Source organism: Lissotriton vulgaris, chromosome 7, assembly GCF_964263255.1.
Source record: "Lissotriton vulgaris chromosome 7, aLisVul1.2, whole genome shotgun sequence".
NCBI classification, from domain to species: domain Eukaryota; kingdom Metazoa; phylum Chordata; class Amphibia; order Caudata; family Salamandridae; genus Lissotriton; species Lissotriton vulgaris.
Genome location: NC_141695.1, coordinates 1350064350 through 1350082114, shown reverse-complemented (window position 1 = coordinate 1350082114; position 17765 = coordinate 1350064350). Strand labels below are relative to the sequence as shown.

Genomic DNA, 17765 nt, shown 5'->3' with positions numbered 1-17765 from the left:
AAAGGAACCAATGAGTGGTACTGCACTACCTCTAATTTTATTTTTGTTTTGATACTAAAGTGTGCGCAAGTACCTTTTCTAGCTGTATAGACATTCTGGTGAGTAGGGAGAAAGAACATTTGAATTTAGTATTAGAGAAGAAGAATACAGGTGTTATATCTTCTGCTTTGTCATCCACTTATGCAGTGTGGAAATCCTTCCTGGTACCTAGCAGTTCTTTCGACCAGACCTTGAGGGAAACACAGTCCCTACAGTGAGTTTATTATTTTATCCACTTCCCTTTTCCCCTGGGTGCAAATCCACACAGAAGGATTGCCGTCCTCTGTTGGGGGTTGTGCTGGGAGGAATTGGGGGGCATATCGTCAGTCATCGTCTCTGCTGGTCACAAGGAGAAGGTTAGTGGCGTTTATCTATTCATGTGCTACTGGCAATCCCGACATCAGAACCCTGAAACCCACCAATACCATACAGCAAAAAGGCTAAGAGGGAAGGCGAAAAGTTTCGAGATGACCCTGCAAGCAGGGCCAAGTCCAACACGACCCCTCTGAAGATTGTGAAGAAGGTGGAAGTGGTGCAGAATATGGGTGTGGTGGAGGCGACAGGGGGTGCCTAGGTGAAAGAAGCAATAGCTGGGTGCCAAGGTTCGTCAAAATCAATTTCTTCCTTGAAAGTCAGGAAGGGCTTTCAAACCATCACTCTATATTTGTCTACATTCTCCAAGTCTTTATTTCCGAAGAAGGAAGGACTCAACGGAGGTCTTGATTCTGATCTTTCCCCTGCCCAAAGGATCACAACGATTCTTCTGGTCTGCCAGGGAACCAAAATTATTGCTCTCCAATTGTGGGTGTCAAAAGTTGCGGACAGCTAAGCCAGAGAAAGGCAGTGGGAGGCAGTCGACCTTGGAGTCATTACAAAACATATCCAAATCCCATGGCGTAAAAAAAACACACACACAAAAACAACAATCTAAGGGTTGAGTAGACATTTACACACATTGGAATACTAAGGGAGGAATTGTACAACACAGTGGGACTTGAAGCTTCTTTGAAGAAAAAGCGTCTGTAACATCTGAGCCCAACACTAGATGGCAGGATTGTGCAAAGCATGTGTATCTACAGCCATGCATGCTATGAACTTGAAGTTCTTGTTTTGCCTACATAGATAAGGTACAACCATTGGCTTTTCGTGCTGCACACCCAGGTCCACCTCAAAAGGAACTGGAGCATCACGCCCTTATATGTGTGGTAAATAAGTACCTTGGTGCAAGGAAGGCCCACTTGGTACAGTTTTCAGAGTTCTCTCTTGACCTCTAGAGGTGCACACACTATCTTAGGGTATGCCCCTTTGAGCAGAGCATACTTGTGTTTTTTATGCTTATCACACCTCTCTTTATGCCCCGAACAAACATCTTGCTCTTCCCACAGCAGTCACCTTGTATGCAACGTTTAGTAATCCAATATAATAACCCTAAAATAAACTAAGCTCTTGTGGGTGGAAATGTACATGTTGAAATACACAAATGCAACAAAAACGAAAAGAAAGGAGGGAAAGGTAGGCGGCTGACCTGTAACTCTCAGTTCAAATTCTGCACGTTCAAAGTAGTTGTCTGTTTCAAGATAGCAACGGTATGTGCCCTCATCCTCAAGGGAGACATTGCGGAGCTTCAGGGCCACATTTCCACGAGTTATGTTTTCTTTCATAAGCTCCATCCTTCCCGCATATTGCGGGAGTTCACATGTCGGCCGCACCTTGCCCCTCTCGTACAGGTTGATGATGAAGGGGTAGTTGGCCTGGATTCGGAACCATCGCACCTCCCTCAGCTCAGCAGTGATGGAGATGCGGCAGTCAAGGATGACGTCTTTGCCCACCTCTGCAATGGCAGGCTGCTCTGGTCCAATGACGGTGAACCTGGCTGAGAAGTAAACAGCACAGTCAGAGAAAGACAGGAGATTTAAGACTATGATTGGAGATGTACTGTGATTACAGGAACTGTAGAAGCACTTGTTACGGAAGCAAGAGTGTGAGCTTATTGGAGCAAGAAAAAATGACATTTTACCTCTGCAAGTTTTTCACAAAACATCTTTCCTCTGAAGGAGCTGATGGAAAGGGGGATTCAGTGGGGGATGCTGATTGGCTGAGCATAAAAAGCATGTAGACAAAGCATCCTGTACGGTAATGATCAGAAACCATTTCCAATACATTAATTGTATCAGTTAAGCTCACTAGAATAAAGGTGACCTGTCCAGACTAAAAGTCACTTTCAAAATAAGTTTAACCAATTAAAACCCAACCTGAAATTATTACTTTGAATGTGCAGAGCGTAGCCAAAGATATAAATCTGGGAGAGGGGACCTTCGGGGGAGTTGTTTTTAGGTCTCGCCTGAGCCAGCGGTCATGCGCTGTCCTGCAACGCATTAAGTAAGGGCTTTTGAGCTCTGAACACATGCTCGTGCATGTGCTTTTTTTTTTATTAGCCTGCGATTGGCCTCTGCAAGTGTCTTTTTTAAAAAACACGGTACAAAAGGGGGTGGTGATGGACGGAGCATCTGAATCAATCAAACACTCACACCAAGTCAAAAGATCTGGGTTTAATCCATCACCGTTCTTTAGCCCACTCTGCCACCCCAGTTCAGACATGGCTATATGCAAATCAGTCTGACCCTGTGCCTCATGGGAACAGCCCAGCCCGAACTGCCAAGCCATGTCTTCCCTGGACCGGAAACAAGCTTCCGAGAACCGGTTTCTGGCATTCCAGCCGTCTTCAGCCCGGCTTGCTTGAATCCAGTGGCAAAGTGAGCAAGGGACTCACGTCTGAGCAAACCGGCCCTCGGAAGCTGGTTTCCGGTCCAGGGAAGACATGAGCTCGCCACTTTCCTCGAATCCAACAAATCCCTCGACCCCTCACAGTCCGGCTTCCGAGCCAAACACAGCACCGAAACCGCCCTCATCGCAGCAAGAGACGACATTCGAACACTACTGGACAACGGAGAAACAGTTGCCCTCATCCTACTTGACCTCTCCGCAGCCTTCGACACAGTCTGTCATAGCACCCTCATAGAACGCCTCAACAACGTCAGAATACAAGGAAAAGCGTTGGACTGGATCATCTCGTTCCTCGCCGGAATAACCCAGAGAGTCCGCCTCCCCCCTTTCAGATCGGAGCCCACCGAAGTCATCTGCGGCGTACCACAAGGATCTTCACTCAGTCCCACCCTCTTCAACGTATACATGAGGCCCCTCGCATCCATCGCGCGCCAACACAACCTCAACATCATCTCCTACGCAGACGACACCCAGCTGATCCTCTCCCTCACCAAACACCCAAACACTGCCAAAACCAACTTACACGAAGGAATGAAAGATGTAGCCGAGTGGATGAAGAACAGCCGTCTAAAACTGAACTCGGACAAAACGTAAGTCCTAATCTTAGGCTCATCCCCCTCTGCTTGGGACGACTCATGGTGGCCACCGGCCCTGGGAACATCACCCATACCAACGGACCACGCACGCAACCTGGGCTTCATCCTGGACTCCTCCCTCTCGATGACCAGACAAGTCAACGCCGTTTCTTCATCATGCTTCAATATCCTTCGCATGCTCAAAAAAATATTCCGTTGGATCCCCAGCGAAACAAGAAATACGGTCACCCACGCACTGGTCACAAGCCGACTGGATTACGGAAACACCCTTTACGCCGGAACTACAGCCAAACTACAGAAAAAACTCCAACGCATCCAAAACGCCTCAGCCAGACTCATACTAGACATCCCCCGCCAAGCTCACATTTCCGGTCACCTGAAAGACCTCCACTGGCTCCCCGTCAACAAGAGGATAAAGTTCCGACTCCTCACCCACGCACACAAAGCCCTCTACGACCTAGGACCCGAATGCCTCAACACGCGCCTGTCCTTTTACACCCCCACCCGCCAACTTCGTTCGTCCAATCAGGCCCTCGCCGCTATTCCGCGCATCCACAGATCCACCATGGGGGGAAGATCCTTCTCCTACTTAGCGGCCAAAACCTGGAATTCTCTCCCCACCCACCTCCGCCTTACACAGAACCACCTCTCCTTCAGAAAGCAACTTAAAACTTGGATATTCGATAAGTAAAGTACCCCCCCTCCTCCCACAAGCGCCTTGAGACCCTCTGGGTGAGTAGTGCGCTATAAAAAAATTTGAACTTGAACTGGGGTGGCAGAGTGGGCTAAAGAACGGTGATGGGTTAAACCCAGATCTTTTGACTGGGTGTGAGTGTTTGATTGTTTCAGATGCTCCATCCATCACCACCCCCTTTTGTACCGCTTTTGGCCGCCACAAGTGTGGCAGGGTATGCTCAGACGTGAGTCCCTTGCTCACTTTGCCACTGGATTCAAGCAAGCCGGGCTGAAGACGGCTGGAATGCCAGAAACCGGTCCTTGGAAGCTTGTTTCCGGTCCAGGGAAGACATGGCTTAGCAGTTCGGGCTGGACTGTTCCCAAGAGGCACAGGGTCAGACTGATTTGCATATAGCCATGTCTGAACTGGGGTGGCAGAGTGGGCTAAAGAACTGTGATGGATTAAACCCAGATCTTTTGACTGGGTGTGAGTTTGATTGATTCAGATGCTCAATCCATCAATGCCCCCTTTTGTACCGCTTTTGGCCACCACAAGTGTGGCAGGGTATGCTCAGACGTGAGTCCCTTGCTCACTTTGCCACTGGATTCAAGCAAGCCGGGCTGAAGACGGCTGGAATGCCAGAAACCTGTCCTCGGAAGCTTGTTTCCGGTCCAGGGAAGACATGGCTTGGCAGTTCGGGATGGACTGTTCCCATGAGGCACAGGGTCAGACTGATTTGCATATAGCCATGTCTGAACTGGGGTGGCAGAGTGGGTTAAAGAACGGTGATGGATTAAACCCAGATCTTTTGACTGGGTGTGAGTGTTTGATTGTTTCAGATGCTCCATCCATCACCACCCCCTTTTGTACCGTTTTTTAAAAACACAGTACGCAATTGGTGCAAGGTGGGTGATTTTCCCTGTAAGAAAGTGGCCCTGTATATACTGAACCAAAGTAAGGTTCAGTGTGCACAGAGTCCACAGTCCCCAGAGTTATGGCAGAGGCTAAAGTTATATATAACCTTACTCTCTAAAGTGGTAGCTTGGTCGAGCAGTAAGGCAGTATCAGAGGACAGTGTAAAGCATTTGTTGTACACACTCAGTCAGCAAAAGGTCTCACACACTCAAGAACTGAACTCTAGGCCTATTGTTTTGTGTATATAAAAATCTATAGTTACTTTATTTTAGAACCACAGTAGGTATAAATACTTTCTCAGAATGAGATGTTGCAATTGAATACTTTCAAATAGCAGTTGACTTTTAAATGCAATAGATACAGTTGTTGAAATTTGCAACACAAGTTAAACACAAAATAACATTGAGCTCAATGGGAAGTTTTAAGTAAATGCAATAAAATTATTTTATGAATGTTTTTCTTACTCAGGGCTGGATCCTGGATCAGCCCTGGTGCATTTCCTGTAAACAGTTGAAATTAATCGTTTTTGTTACACAGGCGATTTTTAAGGAATATTTGTATGTTTTGAAAATCGACACTTAGAAGAAATTTTGGTAAATACCAAGCAATGTAAATATTGGGTTAACAGTAAATCACTGTTATAATTACTTTTTAAGCTCAGTGCTGGGCTCAGAGATACAGCACTGGGATCTCTCCTGATCACAGGTGAGTAATTTCGTTTTTGATATTCGGACGATTTTTAAGGAATATTTCAAAGTTGCAAAATTCGACACTTAGAAGAATTTTCAGTAAAAACCAGCCAATGTTACCCTACGGAGAAAATCAAGTAATCGTTCTTTGGGTAAGTACTCGGTTGGCAGAGTTAACGTTCTGGGGGTAGACTCAGGGGTCCACCAGGGTCAGGTAAGTACAGTTGTTACACCCTCAGCGGCACAGGGGCAGCCGGGTGCAGAGTGAGTAGGCCCAATGTTATCCTATGGAGGATAGGGGGCCTTCGGTTGGTGGCTGCTAGCAGGCAGGCCACGCGGCTGTGGGAGCTGGGCTCCTGGTCACTTACACAGGGCAAGTGGGGAAGTAGAGTAGGATAGATGCTGCACTTCCAGTGGCACTCGGGCGGCTGGGTGCAGGGCGCTTTTGGGCCTTTGGGTGCCCAATGTTATTTAATGGGAAAGCTGGAAGTTGAACAAAGGCTGTAGGCTTGGAGACGGAGATTCTTCAGATGCGACTACCACTTCGAGAGGTAAGTTGGGATCTTGGAGGATAGATGGACACCCAGGAGTTGGGCACAGGGGACCGTAGAGCGCCGGGTGCTGGGGTGTCTTTTGACGTCGGGAAATCTTACCCTCAGCTGGTCGCGGTTGGGGGTCCGTTGTTGTGAGGCTGCAGGCGTCGTCAAGAGCGTCGAGGAGGGTCCTTGGGCACTTGATTTCGGGTCACAATCACCGGGGGGACGTCCTCGTGGTCTTTGTTCACTCAGGCACAGGCCGGGCTCGGCGGGTGCAGAGTGGGCTGGATTCGCGGTTCCTGGCTGGCACCAGGGGTGTTGCTTGTTTGAGCAGACTCGTGGGAGTCCCCGTCTTTAGATGAGCAAGGCAGGCAGGTCCTCCAGGGTTTTCCAGGTTGCTGTCCGCTGGAGATGCCGGGTTTAGGAGGAGCAGGTTCAAGGAGCAACAGGCCTGTAGGGCTGGGGCCAAGTCAGTTGGTGTCATCCTTTTGTTAGCAGCTGCACGACAGGTCTGCCTTCTTCTTGTTCTTCTTCTTGTTTCAAAATCGGGATCTGAGGAAGGAAGGTTCAGGGTACCCCTAAATACAAAATTTTGGGACGTTACAGGTAGGGAAAGGGCAGGGACCAATGGGTCCCTGTCCTGGGGTGAGTACACCCCCTATCCTGCTCCTCTCCTGTGGAAGTGGGGCAGGGGCCTATCTCTGATTGGGTAGGGCTCTCCATCCTCAAGATGGTGGGAGCCCGGAGTTATGCTTCACCTCGCTTCTCCCACCTGAGGGGTGGGGTTGGAAGAGGCTGGCACACTCCCTTTCCTCACTTAGGGTTTCCCGCCTGTCTTCACGCCAGAGTGGGGGTCAGAACCGGTGGGGGCCAGTTGCGGAGTACAGCAATTGGCCTGGGGTAGCTCACAAAAGGCAGCATGCCTTTGAAGCTTCCCCTGCCCATCCTGAGGGAGGAGGCTTGGCACCTCGTCCCAGGATGTGCATGGTGTCAGGCATCCGGAAGCGGCAAGCTCTCGACCCAAGGGTCCAGAAACATGTCTGGTGGTGGCAGCCTCGGTAGCCACGCAGTCAGGACACTGGAAGTTGGTTAGGTTTCAAGAGGCATCTCTAAGATGCCCTCTATAATGCATTTTACATTAAATCCCACACTGGCATCAGTGTGGGTTTAATGTGCTGAGAAGTTTGATACCAAACTTCTCACTCTTCAGTGTAGCCATTATGGTGCTGTGGAGTTCGTAACGACAACATCCCAGCACCATATACTCTTAATGGCATCACTGCACTTACAGTGCCCAGGAATGGCCCTGGGTACTGTAGGGGCACAGGGCTCTTGCACCTGTGCCCACACAACTGGCATAGTGCACTCAGCTGGAGGGGTGACTGCGGTATGCCAGGGCAGTGTGTTTGTGGGCATGGCACACAGGGATTTGTGCCATGTCGACATTCTGTTTAGTTCTGCACCAAGACACTCAGCCTGAAAAGGCAGTGATTGTGTGAGTCAGGGTACAGGGCCTCTAAGGGTGGCACAATAAGTGCTGCAGCCCTTAGGGGCCTTCTCTGGTCACAGTACCCTGGGTACCTAGGTTACCATTTACCAGGGGTTTACCTGTGGCCAGAGATGCAGATTGTGTTTAGGTTTCAATACAGTTTTAGGGAAGGAACACAGGCCCTGGGTACCCGATTGGCAGGGGCCCAGGGCACACTCAGTCAAAGCACATCAGCAATTCAGCAAAAAGTGAGTGCAGACCATGCAAGAAAGATGGCACTTTCTCACAGTCCAGCCTTGTTTGTTCCATGGCCTAGTGTCCACAGGAGCAAGCTTTAATCCCACCTGTTTCCAATTATCGCGTTGGCGGTAATTGGAAACAGATGGTGCTCGCTTTTTTTTTTTTTCCTTTAGAATGAACCTTGTGGTAGCTATAAACACTGCCTCGGGCTAAGTCTTAGTCTTTGAGAATGGAGACTACACCAGGCATCACAGATTTCCTTGGATTTTCTTATTTTACTTTGGCAATGTTCGCTTCTGTGGCTCTCAATGATTTCTCTTTGCTAATTAGACCCTTGCTGTGTTTTTTAGGCTCGTGCCTATTTACTCTACAGAGATGTTGGTTTTGAAATTTAAGGAACCAGCTTCGAGTCCCGGCGTCAGCTCACTATCCTGTGATTTTGGCCAAATTAATCTAATCTACCTGTGCCAAAAAAAGAAAAAAATAATTTTGCAATGAACATGTGCCGGAAGTTGATTCCTTGTAGAGTCTTGCCATTAAAGGCATGGACCGGAACCACAAACTCGGTTCTTTTGAACAGACAATAAAGGCGGCTAACCTAATATTTTCAATCTAGACATCAATCGCATCATTCATGACATTGCAAAGTAAAGAAGCTATTTATATTACAGAAGTGTCTGTTTTGGAATTTAAGGAGCCAGCTTTGTCCCGGCGTCAGCTCACGATCCTGTGATTATCGGCAAATTAATTAATCTAATCTACCCGTGCCAAAAAAATAATGTGTCCGTCTGTATTGCAACTGGTGGTCATGTAAAGTGCTCTGATACCTTGGGGTCGAGCTCACGCTTTATAAAACTGCAAACGCAAAAATAGTATAGACTGCGTCTCGTTGTTCGCGGTAAAGTCCCCTTTTAAGTAGTATCTGTACTACGTGTATAATGTCACTAAATGGAGACAGGGGATGGGGGGCCACTTCGGTGGCTCTCGAAGGTTTGCTTTTGCTAATTGGACCGGGCCCTTGCTGTGTTTTTTACACTCGAGCCGGAGTATTTACTCTGCAGAGGTGTCGCACACGCACCACTTCCCTGCTTGTCTTCCTCAGGTTACTTTCTCCCACATATATTGTACCCATCCACACGCACACACAATTGCCATCAGTGACGGAGCACTCAAGGTATCTTTCTGTCCCACATTTAATGGATATTCAAGACATATTTGACACTGTGTGGCCCTCAGTTCCAGTTGATAGATTTCAGTTACTGTTTTGTTCAACCCATGCCTCAAGATATGTTACACATTGAACGGCTTCTTAAAATGTTGCTCTAGCCCCAAACTTTTTTTAAAAACAAGGTTAAAAAGGCTAGACCTATTTGCTATGCCAATGCTTGTTTTATTTAGGGGTGTACATTGTCTTTAAATCTGTTCAGTGTGGGCCTAGCTCTTCATATGAGAACAAGGCGTTTCACAAAGACTATATGTTGTCAAGCACTTCACAAAATACTATATGTGCCAAGCACTTCACAAAAGACTATATGTGCCAAGCACTTCACATAAGACTTTATGTGCCAAGCACTTCACATAAGACTTTATGTGCCAAGCACTTCACATAAGACTATGTGTCAAGTACTTAACAAAGACTATATGTGTCAAGTACTTCACAAAGACTATATGCCCCAAGCACTTCACAAAGACAGAATGTGCCAGGCACTTCACAAAGACAATATATGCCACTCTTTCACCCACCTGTACTGAAATGAAATATTGTTTACTATTATTATTATTAGACTAATCATCAGAAGTCACTGAGACCCAGCTGTTGACATCTCCCTTGTTCGGTGAAAGGTCAAAGAAAATGGAAGTGTTACCAATTCCTCTTTCAGAAGTTAATGCTTTGTTAAATGTTCTAATGGATGGGACAGCTCAGTTATTAGGAATTAACAGACTGAGTATAGTCTCTGGTTTGAGAAAGAATATCTCAGGATGGAATATGTAAACAATCTGTGAACGATGCCTCGTTTGTTTGAAAAGGTGACATGCTATTCAGTGTACAAGCACACACGGTCCCTCTGCCAGGAAGTGTCTTTATATGAGGAGCTCTGCTCTCCGGGTTTCCCATTCAAATTTGCTTCATCAATCTGTAAAAGGAGATCTCTGTACTTTTTAATTGTATTATGTTATGTAGCTGTTACCTTCATGCCTGCCAGTACATCTCTGCTACTCAGCTGGGAGAGTGGCATCTAAGAGGGAATGGGCTTCCTTACAGGCTGATCTTTATGTAGGACAACTAAGTGGGATTTGTGTATCAAAGTTTGAGATTTCAGTGGGAAGATGACAGGGTCTTAAAGGCATAGTGAATGTCTAAACAGCTTTTCCAGGAGACACCGACACACCACACTCAAAAATACTTAGCCGCGTTGTGCCCCCTCCACTCCCCCAACCCCACAAACCTGCCATTCAAGGATTGCTAAAAATCAAGAATTTCCCCCCTTTTTAGTATTAAATCTGTTTATTAACAAATAAGCGCATATACAGACAGTACAACTTCCCATAAGTCTAAAGACATTCAGTGCATGAGAAATTGGCATGGGAAAATATTGACGAAAACATATGTAGAGCCCAGCTGGCGTAGAAGGCCCTCTTCCGAACTGGCAGTGCTGCATACGCGAACCAATGTCCAAAAGAAAAAGCAGAAACAATAACCAACCCCCCCAACCCCCACCCTCCCGCCATCCCCTCACCTACCCTCCCACCACCCACTTTCCAGGTCCAATGCCCCTCCATGTCAACGCAGCCACTCGCCTCAGAGTGCCTCAACATTCTTCCTGTGATAAGCGCAGCAAAGGTAGATATCGGGGACATGTCACTTCCCTAAATTCTGTAGCCACCATGGACAAAAAAGGCTGCCATGATTCTGCATACTTAGCACCATCCCCCGCCCTAATCAAGGACAACTTTTCCATACCCAGAACTGGCCAAAGACGGTGTAGCCAACCTTGGAACGTAGGGACATGCGGGGTGCGCCAAAAAGTCAACACATTCTGTATTGCGAACCCAAGGCAATGGCAATCAATCTGCCCCTACACGATTTCAATGGATAGGGGATAGGATTAGGCAAGCCCAGCAAAACATAGGCAGGGAACCTTGGGATTTCAGTCTCAAAATGTGAGTCTATCTCATCAAGGGCCATCTTCCAATACCCCTGGAGCTGAACACAGTCCCACAGTATATGGACCAACATGCCCCTCTCTCCTCACCCACGCCAACAGGATACCTCTCTTGTATGATCCATCTCGTGTAACTTCTCAGGAATGTAATACCAGTAGCTTAGTGAAAGTGTCCGTCAGTCCCATATGGTAAGCGGAGTGTCGCGCACGATAGTAGATGCCCTCCCATTCCTTGTTGCTCAGTACCCGCCCCAACTCTCTCTCCCAGCAAGCCCTCCCGGAGTTGTAAACGCATGAATACCGATCTAAGAGCATGCGATACAAATCCGATATGAGCTGTTTGTCCGCTGTCCGCGTGATTAGCCAATATTCATAGGGTCTGAGTCGCCGATCTGCCCCCTCCCTGACCTGGCCATTGAGCGCCCAGTGTCGCACCTGAAGGTATCTAAGCCGTTCTGATTCCGGCAGGCCATATTCCCATCTAAAAGTCTCAAAGGGAATTACCCCCTCCCCTGCATTCAGGTGGAACAGAAATCTACATCCCGTCGGGTGCCATTTAGCAAAAGCATGAGTGTCCCGCCCGGGCCCGAAATCAGGGTTATCCAGCAACGGCCTGAGAGGAGAAGGGAAGGTCGTTAAGTCATGTTTCGTACTGGTCTGATCCCACACTTCCAATGGAAATCTCATGATGTACGAGGCGTACAAGTTGGGGGGTCGGTGCTGCTTACGGACGAAGGGAACCTCCGGCAACGGGCGGCCCGCAACCGCCTGATCCTGAAAGAGCCAGTGTTTTTCTGACTCCCACTTGCTCCACTCCACCAGTGTCCGCAGTTGGGCCGCCTGATAATATAGCATCAAGTCTGGAAGGCCCAGACCTCCCTTCTCCGGTGGCAACATTGCCAGCCTAAGCTTCATTCTCGGCCGCTTACCGTTCCAAATGAACTGAGCGAGCTCAGACTGGGTCTGACGGATCCAGCCATCGGGGGGACGTAGCGATATGGCGCGAAATAAATACAGGATTTGCTGAAGAAATGGCAGCCACTCTACCCAGCCAAGAGACTGGAAGGTGTCTCCATCTACCTAGCTCCTGCCGGAGTGTCAGGCTAAGCTTGGCATAGTTGATACACACCGTATCCTGCAGAGTAGCCGCTACCTAAATCCCCAGGTATAGGACGGCCTCCGACATCCAGCGGAAGGGGAAATGCTCCTGCAGGTAGGCCCGAGTGTGCCCCTCAAGCGAGAGATCAAGCGCTACCGACTTCGTCATGTTAACTTTAAAGCCCGCCGCACCGGCAAACTTGTCTAGGATATCAACACAGGCCGGCAAGAAATCGCTAGGGGAGGCTAGGGAGAGAAGGACATCGTCAGCGTACAAACTGATTGTATGCACATATGCACCAAACTTAATCCCTTTCACTCTCGGGTCTAATCTCATTGCCTGCGCCAATGGCTCCATATAGAGCGCAAAGAGCAGGGGCGACAGCGGACACCCATGCCGCGTCCCCCGTTCAATGGGAAAACGGGACGAGGAGCACCCGTTAACTCGCACTGTCGCTGTGGGAAAGGTGTAACAATTTAAGACCCAGGTTCGAAATTTCACCCCCATCCCCACCTTCATCAAAACCTGTTCCAAATACGGCCAATGGGCCCAATCGAACGCTTTTTCCGTGTCGATCGCGAGCATCATGTATTGACCAGAAGTCCGCATGGCCTTTTCTATCAGGTGCAGTGCCCTCTTGGTATGGTCAGTGGTTTGCCGCTCCGGGATGAACCCTGCCTCATCCGGCTCAATCAACCCTTGCATGAGCGGTGCAAGCCGCGCTGCCAAAATGCTTGTATACATTTTTAGATCGACATTAAGGAGGGATATGGGGCGATAGGCTTCGCACTGCGAGCGATCCTTCCCCGGCTTAGGGATAACTGATATAGTAGCATCCAAAAGATCCCTCGGGATCGCGCCTGGGTCTGCTAATGAGTTAAAGAGGGCGGTTAGTAATGGTGCGATTTGAGGGCAGAATGCTTTATAAAAGAGTGCCATAAAGCCATCCGGCGCCGGCGCTTTGGCCAGTTTGAGGCGCGAGATCGCCGAGATTACTTCCTCCGGCCGAATTTTGCTGTCTAGGAGATCTGCTTGGTCTTTTGACAAGGCTGGAAGAGGAATTGACCCCAAAAAAGAATCGCTGTCGGCAGGGTCAAGCTGTGCCCCTGTATATAGGGAGGCGTAGAAGTCGCTAAACGCTGTCGCTATGTCACTGTCCTCGGTGACCCGCTCCTCACCGTGTAGGAATCTCCTGTACCATGTACCGCTGCCGAGTTTCCCGGAGCGCACAACCCAATAGGCACCCGTACCTGTCCCCCCCAGTGTAGTACATATGCCTCACTCTCAGGGCCGCAAATTCCGCCCGGTCCTGATCCAACGCGGCCAGCTGCTGTCGCACCAGGCGTAGCTGCTTCCACACCCTGGGGGTGCCCGTCATTTGGTGCATATGCTCTAGTTCCTGTGTCTTCAGCGTAAGCTCCTCCCTCTTACGCGCCCTCTCTATGTTTTCCGCTGCAGAGACCGCGATGAATTTGCCTCGCAATACTGTCGCCAAGGAGGTGTCTGAAGTGTTATTATGTGATAAGTAATCCGTGATTGCCCCTTTGATTTTCTCTACGATATCCTTGCGGTGCAACAGCGTGTCACGCAACTTCCAATAACGCGTAGCGCGCGTCACCGGTGGGAAGGAGAATACCACGGAGAGCGGCATGTGATCCGAAAGCGCTGCAACGCCTATCTCTACCTCCGTCGGAAGCGCCTGGAGGGATGTGGAAGACAGAAAGTAGTCCAGCCGCGCATAGGTTTAATGGACATTAGAATAATATGAGTATTCCCCGACTCCCGGGTGAAAGCTGTGCCAGAGATCCACCATTCCAAGTTCATCCAGCCTGGCCAACACTCCCCCAGATAAAGTTCCTGTCTGTGAGGAGTGCTGCCCCGATCTGTCTAGGAGATTATCAAATACTAAGTTGAGGTCCCCACCCACTAAAACATGTCTGTCTGGAGCTGCAGCCGCCTCGCTAAGCGCTTGATGGAAGAACTTTTCCTGACCCTCATTAGGAGCATAAACTGAACAAACCATGAAGGTGGCTTCCCCCAGGGAAAATCTATAGGACAATAACCTCCCTCGTATCTCCGCTCCCTTCAGCAATATCTTCCCCCTGAAACGCTGGGCCACTAATATCGCAACCCCTGCTGTTTTAGTGGAAGCCGAGGAAAATAATTGGGAAGGGAAGCAGCGCGACTTCAACCTATGACAACCTTTTGATACTAAATGTGTCTCTTGGAGAAGGCAAATATCAGTCTTTGAATGTTCCAAAAAAGAGAGGACAGCCTTCACTGGATTGGTAAGTCCCCGGACATTCAAGGTGAGAATACCCAATTCAGTAGCAGGCATGGCTTACGTCCGACCCCACACGCTCAATATCCCAGATCTGCGCCGCACCTGTGACATACCCTATCTTAAGGCTCTGACTGCCCTGCCAGAAAGATAACCAGCTCCAAGTCTGCTACCAGCTCCCCTATACCATCGACATCTCTACAAACTTCTTTGATCTCTTTGGAGAACTCCTTCTGCAAGGAGTGAATGTCTTCCCGTAGAGAGGTAAAAAGCGATTCCAGAAATGCTTTAGTGATCGGCACCCTACCCTCTGCCTGCTCGGCCGCCTTGTGAGATGCACTCGCCGCCATATCCTTAGATTGCTGATTTGCCTGAGCCTTAGCGAAGAGATCGTTAACAGTCTTGTCTGGTGCACATCTCTGCCCTCGGGCAGGACAGGGCGCGTCAGGCAGGTCCGTCTCAGCTCAGGCCCACTCACCAACCCCAGTATGCTTCCTCCACGTAACCAACAGCCACTCTATCGTAGGGACCCCTACAGAAAGTCACCGGGCAGACTCCGGAGTTGTGCCAAAATTCTGCCCTCACCGCCAGTCCGCTCCACAAAACTGCCCTCTCACCTTCCGCTGGATGGAACAGAGTCCCCAGGCACCAGTCCACACTGCCCTGCCCTCAAGGGGAAGTCGCCGCCCTCCACTCTCCTCCGCCAACACCCCCGAAGCTCACAACCCCCTTCTCTAGCTCAGGGTGCTCTTCTGACCTCACCTCCCGCACCTGGGCCTCCGGCGCCTCTCGCAGCCTCCGCTCCTGGGTGTCTGCACTGGTCCTCCGCCTCTGCTCACGGTCACTTCTTCCAGCCTCTGCGCCACCAACCTCGTGTCTGGGAGGGCAAAAAAGCTTCTCCTCGCTCCACTCAAGGGCTCTCCCCGCCGGGACCGTAAGGCAGGGTCCAACCGGGGGGCACGTCTGATGCCGACATCCATCTCCGGGGCCCTGGCCCTGCGGGAATGCTCCTCTGCAAGCCTGAGGGACCCCCCGCTGTCCCCGGCTTCCGCCAGACAGCACTTCCTCCCGTGGTGCCTCAATGAGGGGGGCCTCCTACACCAACACGGGTCCGAGCTGCTCTGCCGCCCCAACGCGCTGCCTCAACCCCACAGGCCGCAGCACAGAAGAGTCCAAGCAGCGGCGGCCCAGGGGCCCAGTTCCAAATGGCGGCTCACCTCTCGTGCTCCGTGGGCTGCTCTAGGTAGCCTACCGTTGCCCATAGGACACTCAGGCAGCAGCTGTCACCGGCTACCCTCCAGGCCGCCCCGCCCAATGTCGCATTCCTTCGGCCACAACATTGCACTGCAGGGGGCTGCCGGCCTCCAGCCCCTGTCGCCGCGGCCGCCGAACAACACAAGATGGCGGTCCGACCAGTTCGCCGTCTCTGCAGGGCGAGTCCTACTAGTGAGGCCAACAAGGTGCACTGCACTCCGCTCCTCCGAGATTACTCCGGCGGTTCCCTACCGCTTCCACTGCCCTCCTGGGCTGACGCTTGTTCTGGCGCAGGGCGCAGGGCCACGCACCCCCACCAGCTCGCCGCCTGCTCTTAACTCAGCTCTCTCCGGCCTCCACTCCAGCTCGGCCGCCATCACTGGGCGCCAAGCTCCACGATGCCAGCACTCGCTGGCAGAATTCCGTTCCTCAGCCTTTCCAGAACATGGACCACCAGCACCGGGGACCGACCGCTGCTATGATGGCCGTAGGCCCGTGCTAAAGATCACTGTCGGCGGGAGCTCCGGGAAGATGCGTCCGTTCACGCCGCCATCTTGGCCACGCCCCCTTCATTTTCCCCCTTTTTAATGGTATCAACCAAAGCCCCCAGTTTATGCAGCTCCTCTATTCTCCTACCAAGCTCCCACTGCTGCTGGTCTGTCTCTGTGCACACATCTTATAGTGAAAGAGAACCCTTTAGTAGTGAAAGAGCCACTCCTTTACTGCATATGAAAGGAAATTTACCAAGATCTTACTTGATTTCTGTTGTTGAGGATTCCTCTTGAAATGGTCTCTGTGTGCTCTCTGTATCTCCAGCTGTAACTTGATGTCTGGCCTAGCTTTTAAGACCGTGTCCCGCAGCAGAGAGATTATAATGGACTTCATGTCAGCACCTGCCTCAGCCTCAGCTACATTCAGGAATCTGAGGTTATTCCTCTGGGAGCGATTCTTGATCCTGTCAAGATCTTTCCTCAAACCTAGATCTTGCTTGGTCAACAAACTTATTCTAGGGGTGTTTTTTATAACATCCTGTTTAATCGAGTCAACCTCCTCTAATGCTCTAGTACGTGCAACCACTTCATCAAGCTTCTGGGACCTAGCAAGAGGCTTGAATGCCCACCAAATTAGCTGCTAAGACCTCAAACCTGCCTTTTATCTCGTCTTTTAATCTCAGGAGAATGGTTGCTAGCAAATCCTTTGCCTGCACCCTACTTATTTCATCTACATCCTTCTCTCACAGTCGTCCCTGACAATGCTCATTAACCTATCCAGGCTCTTCCACAGAGGCAAGAGCTTTAAACCAGTTTCTGGTAATAATCTGGGCTGTACTTCGAAGATTTTCACCCTCCTCCAGCCTTCGTTCTGCTTCATGCGACCTGATTGTACCGACAGAGGCATCAGGCAGCATAAGAAGTGTAGGGAAAGGTGGCGCACCAGATGTAGGAGACAGTTTGAGTATGGGGAGCGAGCAGGTGCGCTACTGGCATGGAAGGGGAATGTTGAGAGATCCAAGAATACCATTAAGGAACTAGTCGTCAATTCCCAGAGAGAGGTCTCAAACAAGGTTGAGGATATGGAGAGGCACGTGGTTCTCTCTACTCTACACTGTTACCGCAAGAGGTCTTTCCGGATCCGGATAGGCTTAGGGATTGGTTGAGGGCTATCAACCTCCCTTGGCCTCACAATGGAGGATAAAGAGTGAGTGGAAGCATGGATTATGCAGGAGGAAATTAGTGAGCACCTGTAGCTTATTAAGAACGAAAAGGCGACAGGTCCCGGTGCCATTCCCCCAGAGCCTTACAAGCTTTTAGGTTTAAATTTTTTTTATTGAAACCTTGCATAAGAAATCGAGACAATCTTAACATGTGCTATACATTCAGGTGCAGATAGAAGGCAACATGAAGGCAACCAGACCCGCGAAAGGCCCGGCGCCACAAGCAACAGTCAACCTGAGCAGGAGAGCATATTGATATGCAAAAACACAATTTGTAACACCCCACAAA

At 49.9% G+C, this 17765-nt stretch overlaps 1 protein-coding gene across 5 annotated transcripts in view; it reads right to left on the bottom strand.

Moving 5' to 3' along the window:
* The window catches only part of LOC147703671 (butyrophilin subfamily 2 member A1-like), a 415432-nt gene that overhangs the window by 327719 nt on the left and 69948 nt on the right, over positions 1 to 17765 (bottom strand). For all 5 annotated transcript variants that reach the window (XM_086932017.1, XM_086932018.1, XM_086932019.1 and 2 more), the window contains exon 3: positions 1565 to 1912. In XM_086932017.1, coding sequence (XP_086788143.1) covers positions 1565 to 1912 — 348 coding nt within the window. The remainder of the gene's footprint in view (positions 1 to 1564; positions 1913 to 17765) is intronic.